This window comes from Photinus pyralis, unplaced genomic scaffold (assembly GCF_008802855.1).
Source record: "Photinus pyralis isolate 1611_PpyrPB1 unplaced genomic scaffold, Ppyr1.3 Ppyr1.4_LG3a, whole genome shotgun sequence".
NCBI classification, from domain to species: Eukaryota; Metazoa; Arthropoda; class Insecta; order Coleoptera; family Lampyridae; genus Photinus; species Photinus pyralis.
The window spans coordinates 20676745-20689371 of NW_022170509.1; the positions used below are offsets into that span (position 1 = coordinate 20676745).

The following is a 12627-nucleotide window of genomic DNA, read 5'->3' on the forward strand; positions in this document are numbered from 1 at the left end:
CCGACAAAGCTAAAAGTCATTGCAATGTAGGACACCAAGCCATAGGTAGTGAGAGAAGGTAAATCACATCTGGAAAAAATAGCGAACAAACTACAAGGTCTCTGCAGGCGAGCGTTCGGGAGCAAGTGGGGTCGAAGTGGCTCGACCGAGTACTCGATAGGTGTAAAGCTAAGGAGGATGAAGATAAAACTCGCGACAGCAATGGTCACAGGTTATTCTCATTTGAACAAACACCTACACAAATTGGAACCCGGATCCCCCGTTATGCAGGGGCGAGAAGAAGAAACACCACGTCATTTACCAATGTGAACCATACACAAAGACAAGGGAACACGTACTTGGAAATTAAAAAATTAGACAAAAGGAGGTAACGAGGGTTCGCCCTATCAAAATCCTGGACTTGTTAAAGATACAAGTATTCTTGAAGGGTAGATAATACCGGGGAGCACAATAAACCAAAAGGTCACTGTGCAGGAACCGACTGGGAGCACCCTTACTAGTATAATAATAACAATAATAATGAGCGTTTGAAGAAATTAGTCGATTTTAATTTTTCGTTAATATGCAGAAGGCCATCCAAACAAAACAATTAATCTCTGAAATGGACACATTTTTCCCCAACACTAAAAGATTCCGAGATCCCTATGCTGTACAATTTCGGGTAAATCTCCTCTCCAGGATCTGCGTGAATTTTGGTATAATTGCACAACAAGATGGTGAATTGACAATATACTGAAACTGCGGAATTATTTTTCTTTCATCGATTATATTTACATAATTTCATTATATTAGCAAACTTGTTAATACTTCAACTAGGGCTCGTAGTTTGTATCCATTTAAAGGTTAAAGTTCCTTTTGGTAGTCGCGTAACCACCAGAAACAAATATTTACATGATCCTTTGGCATTTTTGCTAGTTGCCCAGATAAACCTCTCTGCGTCGCCGGTTATAATATTAGTTTGACTATAGGGTATTTTCCTCTGCATTCTGGTCCAAATTATAATAAGTGCAATGGCATGCACGCGTACTGTATACGGAAAAGTTTCAGAGATAATAGTCGTTTGGGTAGATTTTCTCTTTAAATAAAGCGGCCTTTGCGAGAGTTATCTTACGTTTACTATGTTAATTATAGCATCAGGAAAGAGTGACCTACAATTAAAAATAAGGAAAGGTTAAAGTTTATAAGGCCATCTTTTTGATATGTTTCCTCCCTTGCTTAGAAGGGAACTAGATATACGGATGGTTTGTATCTTTACTAAACTCTATTGATTAGATAAGGGTGGTGGTGAGACCAAGGGCCTAGAGATGACTCGATATGACCAGCGCGTGTTATTGGCGGGAAGAGATTGCCTAAAAACAACAGTTTTTTTCGCTTTCCACTTAGATTTAACTGCATAAGGAAATAGGAAAAGTTTCCATTGTGCAAGGAGATGACTAATGCGAACCCTGTGTGGTTAATCGAATATGGAATCTTATATCTTTCATTATAAATTACGCTGCGAAAGTTTCATAGTAGGAAATAATGCAGAAACAATGTTTCTGGGAGCATTAATTGACAGATCATTAATAATTTGTGTAGACTCCGTAGCACATAGCACCGTTTTTACGCACCAAACTATTGTTGCCTAATGTTCATTTCCAATTTTTAAATCACGTTAAGTGGTCGGTGAGTTTAAGTATCTTCGCTCATTTTTAAGTATCGATATCGTTCGACTTATCTATGACGCTCGTACTAGGAATACGTCCGAGGCGTTATCAAATTGAGAATAAAGTACGCGTTCTCGAATAGCATTTTATTTTTACACTCCAATGTAGTGAATGTGTTTTAGTGCACCGATGAAGAGTAAAATGACACCGAATGGTGGCTGGGGATGGATGGTGGTACTTGGTGCCGCTATAACAAACGTAATTCCTTTCATATTAGTATTGCTTTATTGATACCATAAAGATTTATATATTCATAACGAATATTTAATGGGATGGCAATAAACAGTGTGTGCTTTTAGATGACTAATCAGTCGATATTTTCCCAATTTGGACTGATCTTCGGTGAGAAACTAACTGAAATGGGATGTGGAACTGGCGGTGCGGCGCTTGTCATTAACATAAACAGTATGATCACAAATTTTTCTGGATTGGTCACCGGTCCTATTTTAAAGCACTACTCGGCGCGAAAGGTAACTTTGTTAGGAATATTCTTAACTGCATCAGGAATGGTACTGTCAAGTGTTGCAACGAACCTAATTGAACTCATAATAAGTTATAGTGTTTTTACGGGTACTTACGAGGAATTACTGTCTACAAAGATCGAGCAATAAAGTACAAATTATTCTAGGACTAGGGTTGGGATTAATAATGCCCGCGACTTTTGTAGCTGTCAATGAGTACTTTACGTCAAGAAAAAGTCAAGCCGTCGGCTTATCTATGGCCGGAACGGGTGTAGGGCAAATGATAATGCCACAAGTAGTTCGGTTTTTGCTGGACGAATATGGTTACCGAGGCACCACTCTTATACTAGGCGCACTTTGCCTCAACGGATTACCAGGAGCACTACTTTTCCACGTAAGATCTCTTAGAATTAGGCATAAATTAAAGGCACCATTTCAGCCGGTTAAATGGCATATGATCGAAACCAACACAATCGACGAAGAAAAACAACCACTACTAGTCAAGCATATACAAATTCCACAAACTACGACGAGATACGGGGTGGTAGAAGAACCGGGTACATCTTCAAATGAGGATAAAGGTAAAGCTTCCCGGGATGTCTAAATCAAGCTTACACTTCTGTTTAGGAAAAACCTTATTGCGCAAAGTAATCGAGTTTTTCAACTTCGAGCTTTTAAAGGATTGGGTTTTTCTTCACCTCATAAACGGACTGGCGCTCGTTTATACTTGTACCGTGGCGTTCAATATGATATATCCGTTCTTTTTGCAAAATAGCGTCGGGTTAAGTCGTGGAGACACCGCCTTGTGCATGTCATTATTGTCCGGAGCCGATATAGTGGCTCGCGTGACAATACCAATGATTACAAAACATTTTCGAATCTCAAACCGTATGACATTCCTTTTAGGCACGGTTTGTTGGGCCGTTTGTCGCTCTGGTAATTGCGATCTTGTTAAACCGGTTTTACTTACCTACAGTCCGTTTAGTTTTAGCAGAGCAGCATCGGTTCTCCATAATTATATTACTGTCACTTTTGTGCGGTTATATTCGCGCGGCAGCCGTTGTCAACCAAAATTTAGCTATCACCGAGTACTGCAAGGACGAGTCTAAAATACCCTCCGCAATTGGACTCAACATGGTGGCTAAAGGGTTGCTGGTTTTAGGTGTCGGCCAGTTTTTCGGTGAGCGAACCCCGAAAAATCTCGGACTCTCTGACAGATTACTTTCTAGGCTGGGTTAGGGACTACACAAAAAGCTTTGTGATTTGCTTACATGTGCAAAGTGTGGTGATGATGTTCGTGGCGTTGACATGGAGTGCGGAAATGCTTGCAAGAAAATTATACCAGAGGTACAAATCCTAAAGCCAAAAAGTGCAAACTCCTATAATACTCATTTTAATTTACTATAACTGTGTTAACAAGTAACTCAGTATTTTTGGATTTCTTCACGTAGAATAAGTAACTTATTAATTAGTATATTAGATTATTCAGATGTAATACAGTATTATTAGAACTAAAGCTGGTGTTGTTAGAAGTGTGTATTTCCAAGCATGTATAAAGTTCATGTAGATACATAAAAATATAGGTTACATCGAAGCCTTTCTAAAAATGGTTGTGTAACGACCGAAATTTAATTATAGATGAAACCGAAATTATTTGAAAGCCAGGTATAGCATTTGATTATCCGGTGAATAGTTGGGAATGACTCCTCGCATACACAATTAACTTTATTTTGAGGTTTATTGAGGGCTTAATTAAAAACGCCTACCTCATGTAATGGGATTGCGTAATTTCTGTCCTTAATCAGTACATAACTTCAACCGTAAGCCACGTGCAATTTTGAAGTTAACATAAAAAAGCTAACAATTAAGTTGAATTTACCGCATGAGAGATAACAAAAGTCTTTGTCCATTTAGAATATCTTCTGCGAGTATATTGTCGCGACAACATTGTAACAGCAAGAATATGCACCAGAAAAGCAATAATGCTACTAGATAAACGTCTTAATGAGGTTGTATTTAGTAAGTGCCTTGCTAAATAACAGTAACTATCACCATGGGAACGCCAATTTTAGAACTGTGCAAGTGAGGCTTATCGAGGTACGAAATACAATTCTTGAAAATATGTACACCATGCCTTACAACACTTTTTAACTACCTACCTTCAGTGTATTATATCGAAGTGAATTATAACTTTTCGAATTAGTTGGCAATAATAACGTATGGAGCAGATAAAAATTATAATTTATTAATTGTGGTGTTATGCAGTAAAATCACCGCCGATAGTACAATTACATCGCAACGAGAGGTGTTGTTTCAGCCTATTTTTTTCACGAAAATATGATAAAAGCTTTTGATCACTATGTCACACAAGTACATTGATTATACGTTATAAATATAGGTTTAGCAACAGCGATTTCCCACAAACCCACGATTTGCTCTGCACGTTTATTATCAAGATTTAATGTCCATTACCTAGCTCAAAAGGGCTAAAATCCGCTATTAGAAGTGTACCAATGTTCGCTGTGACAAGAGGTTTAATAATTATTAACATAATGACCATACGTTAATCTTTTCTCAGTACGGTTCCGAAAAAGTCCGTCTAGAAAGTATCTGGAAAAAGTAAAGTTCAATTGTAACTATTTAGTATATATTTCTAATAATATCATTTATTGAGATGTAAAATAACACAATTTTAATACATATATCTCAAAACGCGATTAATACTTGAATTTTGCAACAAATAATTAATCTTATTTACTTATATGAAAATACTTAACTAAACGTCAACGTACACCTGAAACTAGGTCACCACCATAATGTTCGGTGATGGTGGTCCAAAATCTAAAACGGACCGAATCAAGTCTTCATTATTTCGTGGCGCTTCTCGTTCAAATTCAATGTTCATTTGTCCCTATATTTTTTCACTGGGACTAAGATCTGGTGAAGTTGCTGGTCATGGAATTGTTGTCATTTGGTGTTTCTGCGTCCAAGATAGGCCAAAGTATGGCATCTTGCATTATCCTGCTGAAAACGCCCCCCCCCCCTCTTTGGATCGCCGGCATGCTCAGTTTTAACAAGAAAATCGTTTAGAATGCCACAATATTTTTCACTATTAACGGTGCCATCAATTATACAGAGGGGTGTAGCAGCACGCTGAGATATTTCTCCCCAAACCATCACCATTTTGATGGGAAGTTTGGACATTCTAACGGTAACAGGTTCTCTTGATAGGCGATTTGCACGAATTTGGAAAGAACTTTTTCAGATATAAAGACTATTAGAAATAGTTTCTCGAAAACTTTGACAAAAATCTATCCTTCGTTGCTTTACGCTATATTGTCTCATATACAAACAGAGTTCAGTCAATTGCACTAATTTTTTTAACGTTTCGAAACCCTTTTTCATACAAATATTCCACCTGTTTTATTTTTTCTACTTGCAATATTATTTCGTAAATAGTAAGCCTGTTAACAACCAACAATATTTGACAAATAGTGTTGTCATGCAACTTTAGCCTAGCCTACTATCGGCACAACCTACTTTATACATTACCTTTTGAGGCCTCTAGTTTTTATCATTAATGTAAATGATTTTTTTTTAATTTCTGTATCCCAGTAGCCTATCCTGAGGATACCTCCAAAGATAAAACATTTAAATCATTAAACACAAAAACCAAAAACAAGCTAGTTGTCCTCTCTCCTGAGTGAAATAACTAACTAAAGGCGTGTTATTGCATCAATGGCAACAGGTTGCCTAAAGTAAACTGTCTTGAAGTAGTGTGTGTTTCACTAATAATGGCCAGTATTTTAAACATCTGATGTAATTATTTTCATTGTTTTGTTGCTTCGAATAAATTTTGTTTTGTTTTTTTTAATTCATCACAGACTCTTTGATTAAAATATGAAAAGCGTTGATATAACTGGTATCTTATTTTCAATCTTATGGTATGATGGCTCGTTGAAGACAGAATTAAAAAATCTATCAAGTAATCCAATATGGCGCCTATTTAACTTTAGAAAGTTGGTAAATGTTCCTCAAAAGTAGCCATCTTGAATTTTGTTGACATCAATTTTAAATTAAGCGTATCAAAGACAGTAACTTTTATATAAAACTTTTTTTTTATATCTCTTAGGTATACTTTCGATGATCCACGTTTAAGAACTCAAAACCTTCCCCATAAAATTCAATTTATTCAAAAAATTGAACAATAAGGCTAAGGCGACATGTTTCGGATAACAAGCCATCATTAGGCCCTAAAAGTTCGGCTTTAACAAATTTGATAGCCGAACTTTTAAGGCCTGATGATGGCTTGTTAACCGAAACATGTCGCCTTAGACTTATTTTTCAACATCAAATTTTTTGAATAAATTGAATTTTATGGGGAAGGTTTTGAGTTCTTAAACGTGGATTATCATTGAACCCCATTTCGAGTTGTATAAAGAGAAAATGGATACCCAACGAAATACTTTCGATGATATAAGACATTCAAGGAAATGACCAATTTTAGTTTTTTTAATTTACGTCGAACCTATTCGACATTTTGAATTAAGTTTAAATAAGCCTGCAAAACATTGTCCATTTAACCACTTCTGTATCTTTAATAACAAGAAAGTTATCCATGCAATCCCACGCGATCTGGGACACACTGTATAGCTGAATACAAAAGATACGTACATAAGGAAACTAAGAATAATAGTATGGATGAATTAGAATCTGCACTTAAAAACACGAAATCCTGCGCTCCCGGTCACGATAGTATCCACAATCAGATGCTTCGTCATTGTAGCAACCCGATGAAACAAGTGATTTTAGATTTCTTTAATTTTTGTTGGGAAAATAGTATCTACCCTGATGAGTGAAACGAGCCATAGTCGTTCCCATACTTAAAACGGGGAAAGATCCGTTGTTGTCGCAGCACTACCGTCCAAAGGCAAACTCTTGGAAAAAATTGTTGATGGGAGATTGCGGGTCTTTCTGGAAGAAAACGAGATCATCGTCCCCTATCAGGCCGGTTTTCGGAGAGGTCGGTCGACGGTCGATCAAATGGTTAAATTAACTGATAACATCCTAAAGTCGTTTGATGGTGGCGAGCATTTGATTGGGGTCTTCTTTGATATCAAGAGCGCATATGACATGACATGGCGGTATGGTATACTTAAAAAATGTTTGAATACAATTTACGCGGAAACATGCCCAAATTTATTAGATCTTTTTTAAGAGACAGAAAGTTTATTGTTAGAATTGGAGAGGCGTATTCAAACGAGCGCGTATTAGAAAACGGGGTCCCGCAGGGCTCGACTTTAAGCTGTTCACTGTTTGCAATTGCCATAAACGGAATAGCCCTGGGTGTTGCCGACACAGTCGATAGATCCCTATACGTCGATGACTTAATGATTCATTGCGCCGGAAAAACCGTTGGTTCCGCTGTGCGTATACTACAAATGGCTATCAATAAAATTTCTGATAATGCGGATGCAGTGGGGTACGTTTTGTCTGAGGAAAAGACGAAGGTGGTTCATTTTTGTCGACTCCGAAGACCACACTATGACCCCGTTCTATTTATGAAAGACCGTATAATAGCTGTGTCCCAAGATATGAAATTTTTGGGACTTACCTTTGACGGGGAGCTGCGGTGGTCCAAGCATCTACAGAATGTTGTCACAAAGTGTAGGAAATCATTAAATGTCATTAGGGTCCTGGCCCACCATAAGTGGGGAGCTCATCCAAAGACGTTACTCGACGTCTACAAGGCCTTAATTTTATCGAGAATTGTTTATGGGTGCTGTGCTTATCTGACATGTGACAACAGTGCGATGCTTGGGAATCTCGATAAAATCCAAAACCTCGCCATACGGTATTCCCTCGGAGCTTTTCCAACGAGTCCGGTCGCTGCGCTTCACGTCGAGGCGAACATCCTTTCTCTAGCCCTCCGTCGTAAACAGGCTGCTGTAAACTATTATCTTAAAGTAATTTCGGATGAACAACATCCGAATCACGTATCGATGGCAGGCGCAGTTCCGCGTCGACGGCTGAATAGGTGCAGAACGCTGAGCCAAAGGGCTAGAGAGGATCTAACGTATCTACAACTAAATGACCTTGATGTTGCAAATGAGACAACAGTAACCCGACGTACACTCGTCAGGGCTCGGGTGTATGAGCGTTGGGGCGACCTATGGGCGAGGTCCGATTCATTTTTGAAAAGGGTCAAACCCGATTTGGGGCCGCTATTTCTTCTTGGCGAGGGTCGGTTTGTATTCGTGAAGATGTTTCGAATTAGACTTGGGCACACCGCATTAACCCATAGCGCCTTGCTGGAAGGTAAACCTAGACCCCTATGTGCGAACTGTGAGGTTAATTTAATACTAGAGCACATACTTTGTAACTGTCCACGATACAAAGATATACGGGACAACTTCGGGATATGCCCGATATGGGAAGGTAACTTTAACAGCGATGAACGGTGTCGAAGGGTGACAGGATTTTTCCAAAGTGTGGAAATGTTGCACAAACTGTGATATAATGGCTGTCTATTTAATTGTTATTTATTGTTGTCTGTCAGTTACCAACTTTGTCATATCGAAAATATTGTATTGTATGTGAGTCGACCTACCTGTATGTAATATTCTATTAGAACGAAGTCTGTGATATTTTGAGTAAATAGGCAAATGGCCATAGAATCCGAAGCCTTAGGTGGGGTTTTAGTGGGTATACCCGAGTAAGGGAGAGCCCCACACTACTCCAGACCTTTCAACCTGGAGTGTGCATAAGGAGCATTTCCCCACCTACCAAAAAAAAAAAAAAAATATCGCCAAAATTCGAAATAGTTTGAGTTTGAGCTACTTGTAATGGATATGGGACATTTAAAAAAATATAAATCAAATCTGACTTCATTTAAATGACACTAAATCGTTTATTTATCCGAATGAAATGCGCTGGGGTGTTCAGGTACTGAACATAAAAGGAGCGCATTTTATTTATTTGTATTCGTAGAATCTCTCTGGCCCGAAGGACCATAAGTTTCATTAACGTAACCGAAGCTTATAGTTATGAGTGGTCGAACCGTTTATTTGTATTGAAATTATCACCGCTTTTGCGTTACTGTCGCCTATTTCTTAAAAAACAACAAATATGTGCTTACTGAGACCCAGTATGCGTTCTTCCGTATAACCAAGCGCTTAAGTCAAAGATCTAATTTAAGAGGGAACGTCCCTAATGTAGTGTAAATGTGATTTCTTGGATTATTTTGACAACGTTCGCAGTGGCGCGGCGTTAGAGATTATTTTAATAATAAATTGTACTATTTCTCCATTTCTTCATGCTATTACACGCCTGTTGTTTCTTGGAATGGAGATGGAACTCAATAAATCTTCCCCTTTTTAGTGAAATTATAGCTTCTTTATTCTCTACGTCACTGAACTGTTGAGACCAAACTCAATAGCTTTAAGTATAGGAAAAGCAGGCCAATGGCACAATATCCCGCGAATTCATTAAAGTGGTCTAAAAACAGTACAAATTAAGAACATTGATCGATAAGAAGTACTGTTTATAATATACAATCAATCTTTAATGACGTCAATGGTACTTAAAAAATCTTAAAATAAACACAATTATAATTCTGATGTTTGATCAAATTTGATAAATGCCGACTACGTAAACACTCGAGGATAGCAAGATACGAAGTACTCGAAACTTAAAGGTCGAATAAGTAATGCAAATTTGGATTACAATTAGAAAAGTCTGTATAATTGCGTTTGGTATCCGCCCACCCTTCTTAGTGTAGAATTGGGCCAGCGCCGAGCATTTTGAGTATTGTGTTATCTACTAAGGCATTATGATATGAGATTCAGATCAAAGCATAGCTGAAACGTCTGTTGAAACTAAATTAAATATACAGTTGTGCTAAAAAATGAACGTATTACCTAAAATTGAAAGACGTAAAGAGATATTTCACGCAAGACGTGCAGTTTGAAAATAATTTACTATTATAACATAAAAGTAGTACCTCGTTCGTTATTTTGGAATAAATTACAATGTTATATAATGAAGATTATATTTAACACTAAAGCTCTACCTTGGAAAGAGGAACACTAATTATAAGTTATAACGTGTGGTTCTTGCAAATAAGACTGAAAAACACAAGAAAACGTAATACTTCCTAATACACGTTACTTTTTCAATCTACTAATTCAGATGGAGTCAATTCCGACCCCAGTGTTTATTCTAGTTATATACTTAGAATGTGTGATTTTTTTAAGAGTAATACAAACGTTTACTTGGAAAAAATATATAATTGTTTGGGTAAGAACGAATAATCTATTGTCTTGGACATTCATAGCATCTTCCTCTTGTTGGTAGTTCTGCACTTTGTTGTGGTCCATCAGGTTTTTTAGAATTAGCTGCGATTACTCTGCCACCAACTTATCCAGTGTCCACTGCGCCGATTATGGCGGTCTAATACTGTACTATTTCCGGCATTTTTTGCATTTCCATCGGAAATAGCAGCATATTGATGCTCGGATGATATACTGAAAGTCAAAAGTTGACTTTAAATTTAATTACGATGTTTGTTGTCGGCTTGTGCGATTAGTCGGGGTGTTGTTTCTTTTATATGGGGCGTAAAATATGTATTGAAATTCTTCTTGTACTGCTCTAGTACAAGTTATGCTCATGTTTTATTATGTTGACCCTTCTTTAAAGTTTACTATGACTTTACAAGACAATGGTATTTTGCCAGTATCTTATTGTGCATAAATGCAAATGTGATTATTCTACATGATATCTAAACTTTTGTATGTTACTGTTATGTGATGGGTCTCAAAACCCTACTGTATATGCAAATATTATACGCCTGGGCTCTTAACTTTGAACAAAAATATCTTATGTGTATTGTTCGGACCGTGAGCCTTTCGGGCTTCGTTCCATAACAGTCTTAGTAACTACAATTATTTCCGGGAAAGATGGTGGCACAATATTTGAAATATCGTTATGAAGTGACGATTATGAGGGAGATAAAATACCCCAATGTTGTCGTACAGGGTGAAAACTATTATTATGTGAAATTGTAAACTGCAAATTGACGTTGGGTTTCAGTTAGTTTGGGCAGGAGTTTTGATTTTTGAATTTGAATTGCACAGTCGTTCCTCGGCTGGACCCGCTTCACATGTGAGAGCCAAAGTGGGTTCAAACATTATGATCTAAACGAAACTATAATACAAAAAACTGACCTGAAGATAGTTTTAAATGAATCCAAGGCATAACTCTAACAAAGGCCAGTGCTGAAAATATTCTCAAAAATATGTCCTGAGGTTTTTTCACTTTAACATTCCTTTCTTGTCCTTCTCCAATCCAATCCCGTTGCTTTGTTCTCAAGCAAAATTCTGAAAAAAGTGTTCATCTTTTCCTATGTTCCAGAACATCATTTCGACGTTTTCGAGGTGGAGATATTACAGTATGTTGTGTACCGTGTTGTGAGGGAGTGCTGTTGTTTACATGTATACGTTGTGGATCATTTCTGTATGTAGTATCTTGTGTTATGTTTAGAAATTTACGAACAATATGGCATGTGTTGATAATGACTGCTTTTTGTAAATGTTTGTATGTGTTTTTGTCTAAACCTAATAGTTGTAAATTGTGGTGTATTGTCTTTGGTATAACTCCAGTAGCACTAAGAATAATGGGAACTATAACAGTAGATTTCATTCTCCATTGCGTCTTAAGCTCGATAGCTATATCGGTGTATTTGCGGTGTTTTTCTGCATGTGTTTTAGTTAAGTTGTTAGTGTTGGGTATGGCAATGTCTATAATACAAATGGATTTTTGTGTTTTATCTATAAGTGTAATATCTGGTCTATTATTGTGGATAGTTTTGTCTGTGAGTAGTGTCCTGTCCCAATATAATTTGTGTGTGTTGTTTTCAAGTATGATCTGTGGCGTGTATTTGTAGTATGGTGTCGTATCTGTTATGAGATTGTGTTTAAGTGCTAATTTTTGATGTATGATTTTAGCTACCTGATCGTGTCGATGTTTGTATTCAGTTTGTGCAAGTCGTGTGCATGCCGATATTATATGTTGGATTGTTTCTGATGTTTGTGAACAGAGTCGACAAGAATCATTTGTCACTGTTTTATCTTTATGTATGTGTTTTTTATAGTTGCGTGTGTTAATGACCTGGTCTTGTATTGCTAACATGAAACCCTCAGTCTCCGGGAAGACATCACATTCAGACAACCAACTGTGCGTTGCTATAGAGTCAACACAATCCTGGCCAACCTCTTGTGGAAATCGTCCATGTAAAGGCTTTTGGTTCCATGTCTGTATGTTATTTGTGATGTATGTAAGTTTGGATGTGGGTGGGAGTACATTAGTTTCGTGTAGGTTAAGTGGTGTGTAAGATTTGTCTGCATATGTTACTGTTTTGTGTAAGACTGAAGTATCTGATTTGTTATAAAAGTATTGTCGTA

At 37.3% G+C, this 12627-nt stretch overlaps 1 protein-coding gene across 1 annotated transcript; it reads left to right on the plus strand.

The window, feature by feature from the left end:
* Positions 1–1592: 1592 nt before the first annotated feature.
* On the plus strand, positions 1593–3756 carry LOC116166080 (monocarboxylate transporter 12-like). The gene is made up of 8 exons (XM_031480912.1): positions 1593–1770; positions 1815–1904; positions 2006–2276; positions 2335–2561; positions 2607–2748; positions 2795–3103; positions 3153–3347; positions 3397–3756. The coding sequence occupies exons 2-8, from the start codon at positions 1818–1820 to the stop codon at positions 3525–3527; spliced, it is 1362 nt and encodes a 453-aa protein (XP_031336772.1). The 5' UTR covers positions 1593–1770; positions 1815–1817; the 3' UTR covers positions 3528–3756.
* The last annotated feature ends 8871 nt before the right edge of the window (positions 3757–12627 follow it).

Coding starts and splice junctions, on each gene's coding strand:
- LOC116166080 (XM_031480912.1), top strand. CDS start 1,818: ATGTGTTTTAGTGCACCGATGAAGAGTAAAATGACACCGAATGGTGGC. Junction 2,562..2,606: donor CAGGAGCACTACTTTTCCAC/GTAAGATCTCTT, acceptor GCACCATTTCAG/CCGGTTAAATGGCATATGAT. Junction 2,749..2,794: donor ATCTTCAAATGAGGATAAAG/GTAAAGCTTCCC, acceptor ACTTCTGTTTAG/GAAAAACCTTATTGCGCAAA.